General features: G+C 50.5%; 1 protein-coding gene across 1 annotated transcript in view; it reads left to right on the top strand.

Annotated features, from left to right (window-relative positions):
- Window positions 1–17291: 17291 nt before the first annotated feature.
- TUNAR (TCL1 upstream neural differentiation-associated RNA) overlaps window positions 17292–19413 on the top strand; it is a 42897-nt gene continuing 40775 nt past the window's right edge. The window contains exons 1-2 of the mRNA XM_055133096.1: window positions 17292–17624; window positions 17899–18221. Coding sequence (XP_054989071.1) covers window positions 18210–18221 — 12 coding nt within the window. The 5' untranslated portion in view covers window positions 17292–17624; window positions 17899–18209. The remainder of the gene's footprint in view (window positions 17625–17898; window positions 18222–19413) is intronic.

Here is a 19413-nt window from a genome sequence, read left to right as displayed (position 1 = left end):
CGCCATTTCTGTGCTCTCTGACCCCCAGTCCTGAACCTCTGCCCGGCCACGAAGCACATGAAGCAACGCGTCCCCCCGAGGACCCAACCTGGAGCAGGGTGCCCTGATGCCAAACCCAGCCTGCCACGTGTGCCCGCCTCGCTGCAAAGGAGGGCCCAGCGCAGCGTGGGGAGGCCTCGATGGGCCGGAATGAGCTCTCTGGGAGGAAGACGAGAACACGGTGCGGAGCCGGGGAAGGAGCCCTGGAGAGAATCGTGTCCCCAGACCTCAGGAGCAGGCGGCCACGCGCCTCCCTCGGGGTCTCTTTCATTTTGTCTTTTTAAATTTAGACACTGTGACTGACAAGGTTGTTAAGAATAGAATATCAGGGGGCTGGAGCGATAGCACAGCGGGGAGGGCGCTTGTCTTGCATGTGGCCCACCCAGGTTCGATTCCCAGCTTCCCATATGGTCCCCCGAGTACTGCCAGGAGTGATTCCTGAGTGCAGAGCCAGGAGTAACCCCTGTGCATCGCCAGTGTGACCCAAAAAGCAAAAACGAACAAACAAACAAACAAACAAACAAAAAAGAATATCAGGCACATGACATTCCAATTCCAAACCCATGGCAAGCGTGAGTGTCTCCCCGCAGTGGCCCCAGCTTCTCTCCCACCCACCCCCACATCCTCCTTCCTTAACAGGCACATTTGTTTTAAATCATCTGTATTTGTTGCAGAAAACAATAACTGCTTAACCAGAGAAAAATTGCAACACCACCATCAGTGATAACTAACATTTGCTCTTGACGTGTATCAGGACCTTTAATAATCTCCTTTGGCTCAAGGTGACCGGGATGTAATGTTGATGAGAACAAACCAATTCTGGCCAACAAAGAACAAAACAATATCATTCAGGGACCTGTGTTCTTTTTTTATACCGTTTCACTTAAGGCTGCTATTTCTAAGAGCCTCATGGTAACATAAAGTGAGGACTTAGCATATATTTTTTCAGCCTATTGAACAGACACATTTTTAGGTTTAATTTTTGGAACTTGTGCCCATGCTTATAGCACTGAGGTTCTAGTGGATTCGATGTGTCCAGATGCCTCATCTCTCCACCACTCATGTGTCCAAGATCTCTGACCCTTGCGCCTCTATGACCCCCACGTTGCCTCTTCTTTACACCTTGACCCCCTGCCTCTATTTCTTGCCATCTTTGGCATTTTCATTTCTATCACTGGGGGCCATTTGATGGGCAAAGATGACAGAACCAAAAACAGACAAATGGGACTACATTTGTGAAAAAGTTTCTGCGTAGCCAGTGAAGAGACCGACCCCGATGGGTCTGGGTGCACTCTCTGAAAAATGCAGAAACCAAAAGTCATTTCCCACCCCAAGACCCTCCTTAGTCCTCGGATCTGTGGGCTACTGTCACTGGAACTCACTTGGAAAGACACAGAGACCTTGGGGTTAGTGGGGAAGACAAAATTTTTCCAATAAAGTGGCGAGTCACAGTTCTTTTTTTCCCAAGCATTGTGTAACTTTCAGCAGAAAAAAGGAAAATAAGCCTCGATAGTTTCCTGGAAACAAAAGTACTAGATTCAGCACAGAGTTCATTCGCCTCCTGGTAATACCCCCACTGTACTCCACCTTGTCCCCTACAGATGTGCGGGAAGCTTCTGCTTCCACTGACCCGTGTTCCCTCGTCCATGGAAACAACTTCCTCTCCCAGTGGGGCTCAGAGATGAGGGTGATGTGCCCACTCACCCGAGGGCCTGACCCCAAATCCAGGCAGCAGTACTGTGTGGTAAACAGAATTGTGGACATAATCGTGGACCCCAAACTCCTAACTGCTGTTTAACATGCAATTCAGCAACTGTCCTTCCCACTGACCCGAACCATAAAATATGTTTGTCGCCACTCCATGGTTCCACACTTTGGAAATGAATGGAAGTGTGCAATATTCCTGTTTGAGAGTGAGAGTCACTGTTAGCTGACAATAAAGTGATTGCTGGTGTTGGGGTATTTACGTTTCATGTAAGCCTTCACACCCACCTTCCTGTATGCTGCAGGACCATAGCTAGAGCTTCCCTGTACAGGGGAAGGAAAAAAGGTTCAGGTGAAGAGGTGCTTTGCCTTAGGTCTTATATATGCGTGATGCTAAGTCAGGGCAAAGTGCATGTGGTCCCATGAACACTGCAGTTGTGATGTCCATCTCTGCCCCTTTCTCTGTCTCCTGACCCAGCTCAACTGCTGCTCAGAAAACACTTTGGGAAATCTAAAAAAATCTATGGATTTGATTTTGTCTTTCTCCTTTCCCCTCCTTCATTTCTTCTTTCATTGTCAAGGAAAATGTATCTTGCTAAAATATTGAACATAATTTAAAGATGGAAGGGGGGGGCTGGAGAGATAGCACAGCGGGTAGGGCGTTTGCCTTGCACGCGGCCGACCCGGGTTCAAATCCCAGCATCCCATATGGTCCCCTGAGCACGGCCAGGGGTAATTCCTGAGTGCAGAGCCAGGAGTAACCCCTGTGCATCGCCAGGTGTGACCCAAAAAGCAAAAAAAAAAAAAAAAAAAAAAAAAAAAAAGATGGAAGGGGGAAAGAGGAAGAAAAGGAAGGAGTTAAAGAGAGGAAAGGGAGGGAAGGAAGGTAATGAGGGAAGAGAGGAGGAAAGGATTAGAGGGAAAATAGGAAAGAAGAAAGGGAGGGAGGGAGGAAGTGAGGGAGAGAGGAAGGATGACAGGAGGGAGGAAGAAAAGCAAGATCCTTGACATACTTCAAAGTGCTTACATGTAGCTTTAATTAATTTTCACAAAAGCCTCCAGTCCTCAATTAATAGATGAAAGAACTAAGCCTTAGATACATCTCTTGCCCAAGGTCACTCTATGAGTAAAGGACAGAACCAACAAATCTCATGGCATCTTGGAGATTCAATTCTATGAGAGAACCGGTGGCATGATGGGAAAGAAGAATTTTGTTTTAAATCGAGATGGCACATCTTCTCCATCATCTTTTCATAATAAATTCTCCCACAACCATACGATTGTCTCCAACAAGCAGCACAGACATTTGTATAATTCTTTAAAGTTTACATTTAAACTCTTTAAATTCTTAAATTCTTTAAATTCTAAAGAAGCTACATGCAGACAATTTCTCCCTCCGAAACAAAGTGAGCCTAGGTCTCTCTAATCAGGAATCTACAATATGAGTTAAACACTTCACCATTCCCAGGTACAGCGAAGGCAGTTATCAATGACTTGGATTTTGGATAGGCATATTCCTATTAAACATCTTTAATTGAATGCTACACACCATAGCAAAATAACTCCCCTCCCATTTTGCAAACTTCTTTATAATGCTTCATCTTCACTGCCTGCATTTTCAAGAAATGACTCTGAGTTACAGTAACTAATTAGCATCCTTTTGAAGTTTTACAACTCCTGATAATTTGCAGAAAGCCAAAAGGAAACGGGAAAGAAAGTCATAAGATGCAATTTGGTAGAGAAAGCAAATTTAGCTCTTACACAACACACATAATTGCTTAGTTTGGGTGACTTGGCTTGGAAAGGCATCCATTTCCAAGTAAGAAACATTTGTTAAGAGTCTGTCATTTGGCATGAGGAAGGGGCTGATAGAAAGAGGAATAGCATAGCCCTTGACTTCAAGGAGATCGACTTCTGCTGTGGAAGAGAGTCCAACCACCAATGACTCAAGATTGAGCCCCTCCTCTCTGTCTTCAGGTCCCTCATGCAAATCACAGCTCTCATGAAAATCCAAAATGTTTACCTTTCTCGTAGCATCTCTTTTTCTATGTTTTAAATCGAGATGGCGCATCTTCCTCCCCCATCTCTTCATAATAAATTCTCCCACAACCACATATTGCCTCCACCAAGAGTCACAGACATTTGTATAATTCTTTAAAGTTTACAAAGTACTTTTCCACTCAACATGCCCCCAAACCACAGGCTCAGAGATGTTTAAGTCAGACAATATTTTTTCACTGAAAGTATTTATGTTCCATTTTCTAGAACTAGCAAATTTGAGAGATTACTTTCCCCCCCAAATATTGTAAATAGAACCCCTGGCGGGCCATTTCCAGCTATGCCAAAATGCATGCTGACAGCTTTCAAGTGTTAAAAAAGCAAGCAAAACATTTCAACTATTTTGACTATGTGAACCAAGCCAGTGGGAAACGCTCATGACTCTGCAGAAACAAAGAACATTATTCAGCAAAAAAGACATGCATCCTGCATAAGGCTATAAAATATTCTTTTTTCCTAGAGCATATTTTTAGATCATCGAACTGCAAGAATGCTGATTTTCTTATGAAGCAAACTGATTATCAAGAATTACCGAAACCGTTTTTGAAAAATGACAACTAATCTAGATTACTTGTCTGACAGGCATTAAGGGAAATGATACGCTCATAGCCACAAGGGGGGTGTGATGTAAGATTCTGGCACACACTGAGACTACAAATCACATAAAAAGTTATCATTTCATCTTGGTAGGTAAGTTCTTATTTGGTATACCAGCTAGTTTTATTTCAAGGCTTCATTCACAGGCTCCCCCTAACACTATGAGCTGCTGTCCATGGTTCTGGAATCCCCATAAGCTCAATCAGTTTACCTTGGAACCTGGCTCTTTCCTCACCATGGATGAGCCAGATCAGAGAGGACACGTAAACTTAAAAAAAATTGATGCACTGTGAATTATAATACTGTTGGTGATAGGTTTCATGCTTACAGTGCTCCAACACCACGGCCTCCATCAGAATGTTTGCTTACCTCCACTATGGTGGAACACGAAGCAGAGAAGAGAAGGGAGCCTCTGGCCACAACCAGGTAGAGATGTAAGATATCTCCTGGCCACCAAGAGGCAGAAGATAAGAGCTTAAATCTCATGGATTCCAAGGACCCCAGCTCTGCCATCCATCAGACAAAAACCCCTCCTTGTTTCAACCCAGAAACCTCAATTACACTTTCAGAGAGGATCTGGCAAAATTGTATTCAGACTCCTGGTGTACAGGAAATTCAAGATGACAGATAAACTGTTTTGTACTATTTATTTAAGGTATTTTATTCAATAGATGAGTAAGAAGAAGGACATGTCCCTTCTGGTTCCAGATTCCTGTTACTTATTCTTGAGATTCTTCCTCTGAACATGGAGTCAACCGTGGACACTTTACTTGTATTTTCCCGAAGAAAGAGTATTACAGTTGGTGGGTGTTCGGGAAACCTGACTTTATTGGTGACACTGATTCTCTAATAAACGGCTTCCACATTTATATTTAGCATGGAATCTTCTCCTCAGAGTTTAGAGCTCTGTCCTTCCTTTCTCCCCTAAACATCATCTTTGTTTTTTTTTTTAAATTAAAAAAATATTTATTGAATCACTGTGAGATGGTTACAAGCTTTCATGTTTGGGTTACAATCTCACAACGATCAAACACCCATCCCTCCACCAGTGCACACTCCCCACTACCAATATCCCGGTTATAGCCCCCTTTCCCACCCTCCCCCTGCCTCCATGGCAGACAATATTACCCATACTCTCTTTCTACTTTTGGGCATTATAGCTTGCAACACGGACACTGAGAGGTCATCATGTTTGGTCCATTATCTACTTTCGGCATGTATCTCCCATCCCAACTGGTTCCTCCAGCCATCATTTTCTTAGTGATCCCTTCTCTATTCCATCTACCTTCTCCCCTCCGCTCATGAAGCAGTCTTCCAGCTATGGGGCAATCCTCCTGGCCCTTGTATCTACTGTCCTTGGGTGTCAGCCTCATGTGATGCTATTTTTTACTCCACAAATGAGTGCAGTCCCTCCACGTCTGTCCCTCTCTTTCTGACTCATTTCACTTAGCATGACACTCTCCATAAACATCATCTTCAAAGCTCTGCCTCTGCTTTTCTGGTGCTGCATAGTGCCTAGTTTAAGGATTTGTTCATCCCACAGTGTTCCTTTAACATCCCCTCCCCGCCACCCCCTCACACACACCTACACTGAAGTGGTTTGTGAGAGCACTAGATCCTTGTTTCGATTGCTTCTGCTCCGGAAATTCACTGGAAAGAAAAAGAGAAAAGAAAGCTGAAGATCCTCGGGAGTATTTCTTGGAGAAGAGTGCAGCTAGAGCTGAATCTCCAAGAAGGGAATCTCTGGGGAATAGAGAGGGGAGCAACAGGAGAAGTCTGGACATCGCCTCTCTGCAAGGACATTTAGAGGGTGTGATGTGAAGACTCAATGATTTCCAATCACCCCACTTCCTGGCAGTCATACCCTTGCTGTATCCCCTCTTTTTTGCCTCACCTGGTTGTTCTCAGGGCTTACTCCTGGCTGTGTTCTCAGGGATCACAGTCCTGGTGGGCTCGGGATGCTGGGGATTGAACCGGGTCAGATGTGTGCAAGGTAAGCACCCTCCTTGCTGTACCATCATTCCCACCAACAGTACCTCTTCTTGGATGTGGGCAGGGCCTGTGATTTTCTCTTAACCAGTAGAGTACAGCTAAGGGAGTGGAACACCACGTCCACAATCCATTTACTGAAGACTGTGTTTTTCATCTTTGCCGCTGATTTCTCTAGGGCTTGCTCCACTTCCTTCTGTTGATGAAACTGAAATTCTGGATGGGGTCCATCGACAAGGAACTAAGTGAGGCCTCTGGACAATAAGCATCTGGGGAGTGAGGTCTGCTGTCTACCTTTCCTCTAGAATTAAGTTCTACCATTAGTCACATGAGTCAAACCTGGAGTAAGTACTTCAATCGTGCCTTCAAATGAGGCCAGAGCCCAGGTTACCTTATTGATAGAAGCTCTGAGAGAGAGAGAGATCAGGAAACAGAGAACCTAGATAAGCTACAACCTATATTTCTCACACAATCACTCAGGTTACAGTTGTATGTTGTTTAAACAGATTGAGTGTAGTTGCAATTTGTTCACCAGTGATGAATAGTTAGTGTATTCGCTTTGGGTATGCTCTTAATAATGTCGCCCCTTGACTTTCTTCTCTAGTAGAGGGTAATTATGAGGCAGCGTGTGGAGTGCGGGTTCTGCTAGAGTAATGGTACGTGTCCCATAAATAGTAGCCACAGTCATTTCTTTTACCACCATCATCAACTGTCCTTAGAGACAACCTCCCATAAACGTTTACCAGCTTGCTGTCTGCCACTTAATTTAGGTATCCAATATGGCCCTGAAAAATGTTCCTAGAAATTTACCTTCAGAATAGGGGCAAAATATTTGGACAAAAACTGAAACCCTTTGGATACCTGAAGTTCCTCAGCTCCAAACCATACGTACTTCTCAGTAACTCGGCTCCAAAGAAAACCCTGGATCTAGAATTATGGTTGAGCTTGTGACATATATTAAATAGTTTGTCTTGTATTAAGGAGATCAGGGTAATGTGCTCTATTTTCAACTAGCATTTTCCTAAGTTACTGGGGGAAAAGTTTGCATTTTCTTTATTACTCCTCCATCATACTTAACCCCATATAGATCATGACCTTTGGATATTAGTCACTATCCAGTTGTAACACTTAAAATTAATGATACAAACATATATTCTGGACAGTTTTTCCAGAAAAACTTTGGCTGATCCAACAGATTTTTAACTCTATAGGACAGATTTTGCTGTATGTGTGTTTTCTCGCTCCTTCCCTCGCTCCCTCACTCCCTCCCTCTTTCCCTCCCTCCCTCCCTCCCTCCCTCCCTCCCTCCCTCCCTCCCTCCCTCCCTCCCTCCCTTTCCCTCCTTTCTTTCTTTCTTTCTTTCTTTCTTTCTTTCTTTCTTTCTTTCTTTCTTTCTTTCTTTCTTTCTTTCTTTCTTTCTTTCTTTCTTTCTTTCTTTCTTTCTTTCTTTCCTTCCTTCCTTCCTTCCTTCCTTCCTTCCTTTCTTTCTTTCTTTCTTTCTTTCTTTCTTTCTTTCTTTCTTTCTTTCTTTCCTTCTTTCTTTCTTCCGTTATATCCTCATGGAGGAGAGTTATCTCAAAGTTATCACAAGAGACCCAACGCCCCTGCTGCCCTCTGTGAGATCAACCACATTTCTTTATTTGTAACTTCTCCAGCTTTCAGGCAGACACGTCTCCACTCTTCTTCCAGATACAGAAATAGAGGAGGCCATTCATTCCTAAATAGCAACATTGGATGAGGAAATAGAGAAAATTCAAACGGTGACACTTTCATCTCCCTTTTCTATCCTACTCGGCCAGCTGCAGAGCTTGCTCTTTAAAAGCAAAGACTGCTGTGACATGCAGATAGTGAGGGATCTTTGAAAAGACTTGGAAAGACTGGTAAGGGTTGGAAGCCAACAGAGGAGCCCTCTGGACTCGGATATACAACCATTTCTAAGAATAGAGTGGATTGCGATGATATTTGTACAATGCGGCTGATCCTTTGACCCAACTGTTTGAGAAAAAAGGAGATGAAAGGAAATTTTTCTTTGCTCACAAGCAGGACCAGTGATTACGTGTTCCCTCAGAAGTCCAGAATGCCAGCCAGTCATTTAGAAGATACAGAGGTAAGCCTTTGAGACATGGTTTATTTTGCTACTATCATGGACAGAAATTATTTCCTGGAAGTTTCATGTTCGTGTTCATTGACGTGACGGGAGGTATTGGGTTTTATAAACTGTAGCTTCTGCCGGGTAACCTATATATTGTACAGTTCGTATTAAATCCATTTCTGAAATTTAAAACTTACATCAACTTCGTTTAGAGTTTTGAAGATTAAAAATAATCAGGGACTCTTGAGATCATTTATTATTTATGTGTAAAAGGAAGAGATGATATATCCTTGTAGAGTTGATGTGAATTTTAGGCTGAAATAGTCTGTGTGGAAGCATCTGGTACATAGTTGAGGTCCTACAAATGCTGGCAGTGATGAGAAACATGAGGATGATGGTGAAAACAATGGCGATAACGATAGCGATTATGGTGGTGGCAATTACGGTGAAGAAGGTGCCGCTGATGGTTATGTTGGTGGTGGTGATGATGGCCATGGTGATGAAACTCCAGCCCAAATTTTTTTTTTGCTTTTTGGGTCACACCCGGCGATGCACAGGGGTCACTCCTGGCTCTGCACTCAGGAATTACCCCTGGCAGTGCTCAAGGGACCATATGGGATGCTGGGAATCGAACCCGGGTCAACCGCGTGTAAGGCAAACACCTTACCCACTATGCTAGCACTCCAGCCCCCAGTCCAGATATTTTTATACTTTGGTTATAATTATGGAATTTTTTTAAATGTTTTTTGGGAATTTTTTTTCTAGATGGGTTTCTAATGTAACCTAGCAACTCAACCTTCACGTGTTTTACGAGACCTTTATTTTCCATAAGCAACTCAAACCTACTCCTTCTTTATTTATTGGCTCATTGAGAAGAATCTGTGCAAGGCAACCAGCTTCCTTGAGTTGGACTTGGATTTGTGCCAAGTCGCAAACAGGCCAAGTCTGACTGTAGTCAGCTTGTTGGAACAGCTGCAAGTCTGAGAAAGGACCCAAAATGGAAAGATGAGGTGGGGGGGATGTTGGGGCTCCTTTGTAGAGAGGAGAGTCATCGTCACCCATGGCTGAGGTCACAGGGCGCTGCTGTGTCGAGGGATGGCATGGTTCACTGGTACCCGGCAGAGTGGGTCGGGTTCAAGAAACAGTGCCTGATCCTAGATCAGCTCTTCATTTCCCGGACTCTGCTGTCACGAGGGAATACTGGTCAGATTTCAGAGCAGTTAATATTATGGACAGCTGAAATGAGCCAAGAATGAGTGACTTCTACAACCTTCACTTTGAGCAGTTTTATGAAAGTGTCTATTTTACAGGAAGAATGCCCTCGCAGAACCGAATCACTATATTAATATTAATCCTTGGGATAAGGCACTGTGCTCGAATGTACCCAGAGCAATTAACAATTCTTTCCAACTTCACCTTGGCTGCTGAATCCAAGCACACTGACACCGGGTAATTATCAACAAAATATCTAGGAATCATCTTATTTGTAATTAACTGGGGATTAGGCAATTCCAATTAGGCCCCCTGCATTGTTAGTAGGAAAACACATGTGTGTGCATGTACGCCTGCACACACACATACACATACACACACTCATTTAAAAGAATATAATGCAATGCGGTTCCATGCCCTCACCACAGCTGAGGGAGACAGAGGAACTACTCTGTGGTTCTAGAAGAAAGACAGGCTTCCATGTTAAGATGAGGCAAGCTATGACTCAGACAGCAATGGGAAGGGTGGCTAGAATCCTCAGCTTAGGGCATCCCTGGGAAGGCAAGGGATGTTGGTACTCCTGGAGATTCTCAGCCAAGCAGGCCTGAGGTTCAAGGCAATGTTACTTGGGTCTGCAGTGCCAGAGATTTTCTGGGCCATGCCAGCAGTGCTGTGAGTACCGGGCCACATATGGTAGTACTCAGGGGACCATGAGGTGCCAGGGATGGAACAGGGGCTGGCCACATAGAAGGCCTGCACTTTAACACCTGTCCTGTCTCTCTAACCTGACGTTGGGAACCTTTTTGAAAGTGACTCTTGTGTTTATTGCCAGGAAAGACACAATACAATAAAGCTCGTGTTTATTGCCGCATTATCTGGGATCTTGGAAATTTCCCTATAAATTTCCCCATAAACACTAGAGCAAGACAGAGATTCCCCCTTGACAAGAGTCAGCACTGCTTGGCTTCAGATAGACTTCAAAAGTGAAGTGTCAGGAACTGAGTAATCCCCGAGTGCTTCTCAGGGGCATCCATCTCTGCTTGAGGGAATCCACTCAAAGGCAACCTGCAACCAAATACCTTGACAAGCCACTGGGATGCAAGAACAGAGGCAGCCGCAAGAAGGATCTGGAATGCAAAAATGCAAAAGGAGCGTGTAGCTGCTGTCAGAGGAGAGAAAGACAAAGTCAAAGCAATGAGGGCTTACAAATATCAGCGCGGGAGTTCCCCAGGGTGGGAACCAGACCAGGCCAGTGAGGACCAGGCGCTTGCTACAGACACAGCATAAATCAATGTAGTCTTTGTCGATGCAGTTCAGCAGGGACTTTCTCTTTAGAGAGGGGCGGGGGAAAGAGGGTAGAGCCGGTGAGGCGGGGGCTGGGGGCGGGATGGTGAGCGGCGAGATTGTGGCTTCTGTCAGCAGGCTCTGGTTACTGCATGAGCAAACGTCCTTCTGTTTTCATCACAGTTTGCAAGACAGTCTGAAATGGGAAAATTGAGCCTGCTTGCCGGGGTCCGAGTCATAGATGAGCGGGGAGGGTGCTTGCCTTGCATTCGGGCAACCCGGGTTTGATCTCTGTCACCCCACATGGTTCCTGAGCATCATCAGAACCAGGAGTAAGCCCTGAGCACAACCAGGTGTGGCCCAAAAATCAAAAAGAAAGAAATTGGAACCTGTCTTCATTCCGCCTGGCTGAAAAAGGAAACAGGGAATGGTTATTGAGAAATCTTTCATTTGAGGGGGTGGCAGCAGTATGGGGGCCCTGTTCTGCTTCAGCCTGGCAGTACTGGGGACCCCCCAGGGCTACACTCAGAGGTACTGGGGTGGGGAGCGAACAAGGGGTGTTCTCTGACCCTTTGAATTATCTCCCCGGCTCCTGATTCTTTTCCTTTGGAAGTCACTTTTGATTTGCTTTAGGGTCTCACTTGGAAAGAAAGAAAATTTTGGTGAAGAGCATCATCTGTGTGGTATCGGGGAAGGCATTGGTGAGTCTTGGTCTGTCTTGGGGATCCACCAGGCCTCTGCAACACTCAGGCCGAGCAGCATGGGGGCACGGGGGCTGGTCCCCCAAGGATGAAGTGGTGGTCCCATTCTAAGCCTGGCATCAAGCTTGCTGAATGACGTCCCCAGACACCCTTGCCTAAGGAAGCTAAGTAAGCAGGTCGCATGGTTGATGCGTTCCAAACACACCGTGATAGGGAATCTCAGGCAAGTGGGGTTCCTCTTCGTCTGTGAGTTTGCTCGGGGAGCACCTTTCCTGGCAGGGTGGCTTGGGCATAGGAGGATTCCTCGCAGCTGTTTACCTTGGAGACTCTCTGAATTTACACATCATCTATCTTACGTTAAATAGTCAGAGAATGCGGGGGCCCTCTTTGATGGACTTCAGGCCTGGTGATTAAAAACTAGATCTGAGAGCCTGCTGAGGCTGTTCTGTCCGCTTATCAGCGGTCGTGGCTTTTGCGACTGGCAGGATGCCAAGAAAACTGAGTAACTGTCACCAACTGTTGGACTCTTACCATCCCCCAGGGGCCTTAAAGGAAACACGGGCCACTGGCTTTTGCTGGATGACCACCAGGGGTGGGGAACGCACTACCTACCGAAGCAAACCTTTATGGAGTGGGATTGCCCTGTGCAGGGTCAGCACACAGCTCTTAAAAGGGCTGTGTCCTCCAGGCTTTGAGTGGACAGGGCTCTGCCTTGTGGTGTGCCTGCTCCAGCCTGCACACTGCGAGCTCCCTCAGCCTGGGGCCAGGTTTGTCCATCACCGTTCAAAGCGTTTGGATGCTCTTCCTTGTGGCCACGTGTAAGAGATGATCAGGGCTGGAGAGACAGTACAGGGGCCTCACCCTGCATATAGCTGACCCAGGTGTGATTCCTGATACCACCTAGGGTCCCTCGAGCCACACCAGGAGTGATCCCTGAGTGCACAGCCAGGAGTCATTCCTGAGGACTGCTGCGTGTGGATTCATGCGCTCTGCCCAGACTCTCACCTCCTGTCCCTGCATCTCATATGTTCCAATTTTAAGCTTCTTCCCTGACCTGAGTGGAGTCACCTGGGTTATTATTATTGATGCAGGGTCACTCCTGACTCTGTGCCTAGGGATCATTGCTGGCAGGCTCTGGGGACCTGATGGGGTGCTGGGAATTGAACCCGGGCTCGCTACATGCAAAGTAAGCGCCTTCCCTGCTGCTCTACTTCTCTTGCCCCACTGCTGGGTTTTGCTTATTGTTCTTTTTTAAAACTGTTTTTTCCCCGCTGTATTTAAACACTATGGTTTATAAAGTTGTTCATGATGCATTTTTTACAGGCAGTCAATATTCCAACCCCAATCCCACCACCACTGTTAGGTTCCTTTCATCATCATCCCCATTTTCCCAACCACCTCTCAAGCCTGCTCCAACAGCAGGCCCCAAATAATTTATTTTATATTGCTTGTTACCATAAAATGGCAATGGAGTTATCAATAAATACTTCAGTAAAGTAATATTTGTGAAAATTGTTATATTTAATCACGGGGACATTAAGTCCTTGTCTGAGGGTTTACTAAACTGTTGCTGCTGGTTGACCTTTCTGTACTATTAATTGAGCTTAGTTGCCTTCTTTTTTTGCAAGCCATCCAAACTAGTGTGCTCCTACTGGGGCGTTAGTGTTGTAGAGTTCGGAGATGTTGCACAGCTGCCTTTGCAGCCGCATGCTCCGGAAAATCTAAAATACTTAACTGGACAGTGAGCTTACATGGTGACAGTGGTGGAACGTGAGTGTGGCTACCAGGGCTTCCGGGAATCTGGTCGGCTGGGTAATTCGGAAATCATTTTGTTAGGGGTGCAGCTGGAATTCAGACCTTAGAATTTCCTTTATGGCTTGTGAGAGTCTTCTTCACTTCCTTGTTCTTTGTGCTGAGTCACGCATGCACACATGTACACATGTGTATGTACACACACACACACACACACACACACAAAACCTTCTCCTTTACCCAGATGGACCATTGAGTGCCCTGTAGTGTCCCAGCTGCTGCTCTACCCAAAGCCCATGGCCTCTCTGAACAAGCCTGTGAGTCAGTACTGGCCCCCTACGGACCTTGAAGTCAGGCTGGAGAGTGGCCACCAAGTCTGCCTTTGCTGAAGATGCTAAACCTGTCAGATTCAGAGGAAACAGGAAGTAGATGCACTTTGCACATCAAAGAGAAGCACAGAAAAAGACCAGGAACAAACTACCAGGTCCGGAGGAAACTCCAGTTCTAATCAGGGAAGAACGAGGGGGCTAGTGAGTACCCACACTTGTGTGTGCTGTAGGGCAGGGGAGAGCTCCCAGAATGGGGAAGGCTTTGACACTCACAGGGGAGTGGCCTTACGAGCAGGGATCCTTGAAGAAGAGGGGAAACAAGTCCAACCTCTGCTGAAGCAGCTCAGGAAAGCCATCGTCCCTCCCAGTGCTGGGCTGACTGAGGAGAGGCATAGAGAAGTGGTCACTGCCGGAGCCAACATGCATACCACAGGTGCTCAATAAATGCTTACTAGGTGAATGCTGGACACGTGAGCGAATGCACTGCATGGAGAATTTGAGTCCCAGAGAGCTGTGTCTGCCTCCTAGGGACACAGTGCACCCAGCAGGTGGCCGGAGCCTGTGAGGGCGTCAGTGATGGGAGTGGTCCTGTCAACTGAGAGTCCCCAGCCCAGCACCCTGTCCTCCGTTGTCCCTGCGGCTAGCTGTGTGCCTCAAACAGTTTGGGGCCACCCCTGTAAGAGAGAGCCTATTGGCTGGGGGTAAAGGTGGGTGGCTTTGCACATGTAAGGTCTTGGTTTCCATCCCCTGTGCAAGCACACACACACACACACACACACACACACACACACCAATGCCAATCCCTCAATTAAAAACACCTCGGGGCTAGTGATGATAAAATAGCTCCTCTAGAGAGTGCTCTCTCTGTTCCAGGCGCTGAGCTGGGACTCCATGCATATCCGTCCTTTGCCTTCCTAAGCACCAGGGCATCTCCCCGCGTACATCTCCCCTTGTCTTCCCGGAGCCTGGCGGGCAGACTGGGCTGCAAGTTAGGAGCTAGGGTTTTGGCTCACGGTGGCAGGTTGAAACTCCCAAGACTCTCTCTGCAGCTGCAAGAGTGTAGGGAAGGTCTGGAACCTCTTTGAGCTTCTCTCTATCACAGAATAGGAACCTGCTTGCCAGGCGTTGGTGAGTTTCAAAGGCAGCCTTCGCCAAAGCCCTTTGTGCCTGGTATCTGTACCCTGTATGGGAACAAAGTCCTCACTAAGCCTGCAGGAGAACCCAGGCCCTCAGCTCCCCCGGGTGCATTCCTTTACTGATTTTTTTTTCTTTTTGGGTCATTCCCGGCGATGCTCGGGGGTTACTCCTGGCTTTGCACTCAGGAATTATTCTGGCGGTGCTCAGGGGACCATATGGGATGCTGGGAATCAAACCCGAGTCGGCCATGTGCAAGGCAAACGCCCTACCTGCTGTGCTATCACTCCAGCAACCCCCCCCCCCCGCCCCGGGTGCATTCCTGTTGCCCGTGCCTGGTCTTCCGTGAGCTGGTCTCTTGGACAGTGCTGATGGACAACCCGGACGGTCAGGCCAGGGGGATCATGGGACCACTCAGCCCATTCACTGGGGCAGGGACCCCCCAGCTCTGAGAAGGAGATAAAGAAGGGGTGCAAGGCAGGATGGTGGTACCTGCTGCCCTGGCAGAGCCCCCAGACACACACACACTAAAGAACACGCAGGGGACGTCAGGGCCCCAGACGTCCATACCGTTCCCCTTGGAGTAAGATGCGTGTGGTGCCCCGGGTCCCCGTTTCCTGCTGTAGTGGGGTTCACACACTGACCAGCATGAATGCACGATTCTGGGGTTTCCCTTGGTGGAAAGGTGGGGCTCTCTGAGCAAACAAGTCCTCGGATTACACCTGACATTGGCAAGTCCAGTGAGAGGGGAGAGCTGGTGCCCCCTGGCACTGGGAAGCAGCCTTTGGGCTTCCTGTCCCCATGGCTGCCCCACAGTCACCACCCCTGTCTCTCTCTGAGCGCTGCTCAGCCTCTCAGCTGGTTCCTGCTCATTTCCCTGGGCACAGGAGCATCTTGATTGTGACACTGGGCTGGGGGCAAAACGTTTCCTCCAGAAAAGAGCCACTTTCGGAGACCTCCATTTCTTCCTTTTTTCCTCTCCCATCGGGTATTCCCAGCAGAGCTCGGCCCAGGGAGTGCGGGGCCAGCGGGGTCGCACCCAGCAGCACATCTCCCCAACACCACTGGGTCCACACCCGTTGATGCTTTGGCTACACCAGGAGGCGCTGGGGAGGAGCTGGAGGTGGACAGGTGAGCCAACACCCTCACCCCTGCCGTGCTCCACACAGGTTTCTGTTTGCATCCTTTTTTGGGGAACCTTTCAACAGCAGTGACGGGCATCTCAAAAACACTCCCACTAACAATGATTCTTCTGCTGGGTTAATTACATGATTGCTATTATTGATTTATTCTCATTAAAGTAATGATCCTGTAGCCCAACACTTCCCAAAGCTCTCTTAAGACCCAGCACTATTGGCCGTCCTGAGTGTGGGGGCGGCACAATCCTCTTGCTTCTTGGGGGTATCTGTGCCACAACTGGGACCCGGCTGGCTTGGTCCCGTAGGGGAGGAGCACAGGGCCAAGGGGTGGTCTGGAGAGGACCAGGATGTCATATCAGGGGAAGGTGGAGGGTGGGGGATGGGACTTAGGGACCAGATGCCTGAGCTCAGGCCCCCACTGGCCTAGACTTGGGCAAGATCCACGCACCCCTAATTCCCTGCCAACAGCTAGCTGCCTTTCTCACACTCGCTCCTGGGCTGGGATCTGGGGTGAATCTGGTGAGGTGCAGGCAGGCTGGGTTGATCCCCACCCCCATTTAGCAATGATGCTCACCTTCAGGGAATGTGAAGGTGCTGGCAACTTATCCAGGTATTTGGGGGGCACACAGACTGCCAAGTCAACAACGGCAACGGTTCTACATACAGCAGGCAACGGGGACACTGGGACTTGGACCTCCAAAGAGAAACGTGCCTTAGGCAGCGTATAGCAGCTGTGTATGTGGGGGGGGGGGGTAGGAAACTGGAGATCGGGGGGTGGAATGGGGTGCAGGCCCAGGGCGTGGGAGGGGTTCTTGGATCGTGCAGAGCAGCTCCCGGCTCCGCCCTTTTCGGGAAGGCGGGAGGAGGTGGTGAGCTGGCGGCCCAGCCCGACCTGGGTGCTGGTGACGGTGACAGAGACCGCGCAGGAGCAAATGCCCAGCCAGGAGGGAGGGAAGCAGGAGGAGGCGCCCCCGCCGCCCGCGTCCTCCCTCCTCCGGTCCCCAAGTACGCCACGTGGGTGGGGAGCGTGTTACACACGCCCACGCGCCCACCGCCTCCTCCCCGCGCGCCCGTGGGCGCGGGGCCTCCACGGATCACGTCGCCGCCACCTGCTGCTGCCGCCTCCCCGGTGTGTGTGTGTAGGGGGGGGCAAGTGTGCACCCCGCCCGGTCCCCCGCCCGCACCCCGTCCCAGGCGCCAGCCACCGGCGCCAGGTGGGGGGTTACGTCTTCCGCGGACCCCTCCCCAGCGCAGAAGGTGGGGCGGAGGGAGGAGCTGGGAACGCAGCCTGCGCCGTACCCCGCCACTCCGCTCCCTCCCCTCCCCTCGGATGCCGCAGCCCCGCGCGCGCGTCAGCGTGGGTTCCCCGGAGCGAGTCGCTAGGTAACCGGGCGGGCCGCGCAGCCCCGCAGCTGGGGAACCCCGCGCGCGGCGTCAGCGGCCGGGGGGCGCACGACCCACCCGCATCGGGGCCTGCGGATCCCGGCTGGCCGGCAGCTCCCGCCCGCTGCCTCGGTTCGGAGCTGGCCGCCTCCCCGGAGGGGACCCCGACACCTCCCGCCCCGTCCCCCCCTGCGCAGCCCGTGCGCCCCCGGTAAGCTGCGCTCGGGCGCCGTGGCGGGGCGCGTTGGGAACGGGGAGCGCGCGGCGAGCGGGCAGCTCCCGCCACCGCGGCCACCGGCCGGGCCATGTGCTAAAGTTTCTGGGGCTCGTCTCCCCGCCGGGCGCGTAGCGCGGGGCGCAGCGGCGCGGTGGGTGGGGCGGCGCGGTCCTGCGGGGCGCCCGCCGCCCCCGGCCCCCGCGGGGTGCAGCCCTGCGCGCTCTCACGCTCTCTCTTTCTCTCTTTCCCCTCGCGCTGCCTCCCCGAGGTCCTCCCGCCGAGCCCCGGGGCGCCGCCCGCACAGCACCCGGCTGCGCCCACACCTCGCCAGCGGCCGACCGGGACATGAGCATCGCGCACGGGGGCCAGCGCTCGGAGGCCAGCCCCAGCCGGCGGCGACCAGCGGGTCGGCGCTGCCCAGGAGAATGAGGCAGGAGCCGGCCGCGGGCTCTTCTTCCTCCTCCCCCTCCTCCTCCTCTTCCTCCTCCTCCTCCTCCTCTTCGCCTTCCTCCGGCTCCGGCGCCCCGGGCCCAGGCCCGGCTCTGCTGTGTGCCCCGCGCGCCCCCCGCCCGCCTCCGGATGCGCTGCTCGGTAAGCCAGGCCCAGCCTCGGAAACAAAGCCCCTTAGCGTGGCCCTGCAGACCGCCTCCGGAGACCCCTGCCGGCTCCCACCAAGAGCTTGGGAGCCTGGGGGGCTTCCCATGGCACCCTCCACCCCCGCCCTGGCCCCAGATCCTGCCTGAAGGCCCAGCTGCCCAGCGCCTAGCATACCTGGGGCTTTGGACTTCATTCCGGGAGGCGCCGAGGAGGGCTTGGCACGCAGGAGGAAGACCTGTTTGGTCTGTGTAGTGAACGGAGAACTGGGCTCGGAGTCCGCCACGGTGGGCGAGGGCTGTCTCCTCCACACAGGACCCCAGTGATAACTGATGCCCAGGCTGGCCCAGGTGGCCAGCTTTGAAGCCACGCGGGGGAAGTAGGTCCCTTTCCCTCCCCCCATAGCTCAGATTTGGAAACTGAGGTTCAGAGAGATGACTTGACTTAATCAAGGTCACAAGGCCCAGGAAGTGAGGGAGCAGGATCAGAATTTGGGGCACTCTCCTGCCTTCCTGGGGCTTTGAAGCAAACACACCTGCCTGTTCCTTATGCTGGCTGCTTCTCCTGGGTGGGGGGCAGGAGGAGGCACGGACCAGCTGTGTTTCTGGTGGAAACATTTGAGTTGTGTGCCCCTCCCCCACTATTGCTGTTAACCCCTAGGGCGGATGAGGGGAGATTGGGGGGGTTCCTCTGACTGGAGGGTGGAAGATGAGTCTTGGGGTGTCCCCTTCCTGGAATCTGGGGCCTCCAGGTGGCCGAGAGTCCAGGGTTGGGTTTCTCTTGCGTGTGTTCAGGACGGGGTCCCGAACCTTTGGGGGGCAGGGGGGTTCCTCAGGGCTCTCGCTCCTGGTTGTGTAAGTGCTGGAGATTGTCACTTAACACGCACAGGGGCTGCTTGCAGGGGCCGGCACGCCTGCCTGATTGAACTCGACACGTCTCGGCTCCACTCTCCCCGCAGGGAGCTTGGGTGCCGAGGGGTCAGCCTGGCCCCGGGGCTCTCTCTGACCTGCAGTTGGCGTTCCCTGCTTCACGGCCGTCTAGGTGGATTCTGAAGGCTGGAGCCACCGCAGGCTCATTTGATCCGTGTCTTGAGCGGCTTGTTTGATGGGCCCCCAAATGTGGGACTGAGCTGCCTGTGTAACGGGCAGAGTTGGCGGCAGCCCAGGGCAAAGCCCTCCGGGCAGGGCCT

The sequence above is a fragment of the Sorex araneus genome, chromosome 3 (genome assembly GCF_027595985.1).
Source record: "Sorex araneus isolate mSorAra2 chromosome 3, mSorAra2.pri, whole genome shotgun sequence".
NCBI classification, from domain to species: Eukaryota; Metazoa; Chordata; class Mammalia; order Eulipotyphla; family Soricidae; genus Sorex; species Sorex araneus.
This window is presented reverse-complemented; position numbering and strand designations above follow the sequence as displayed.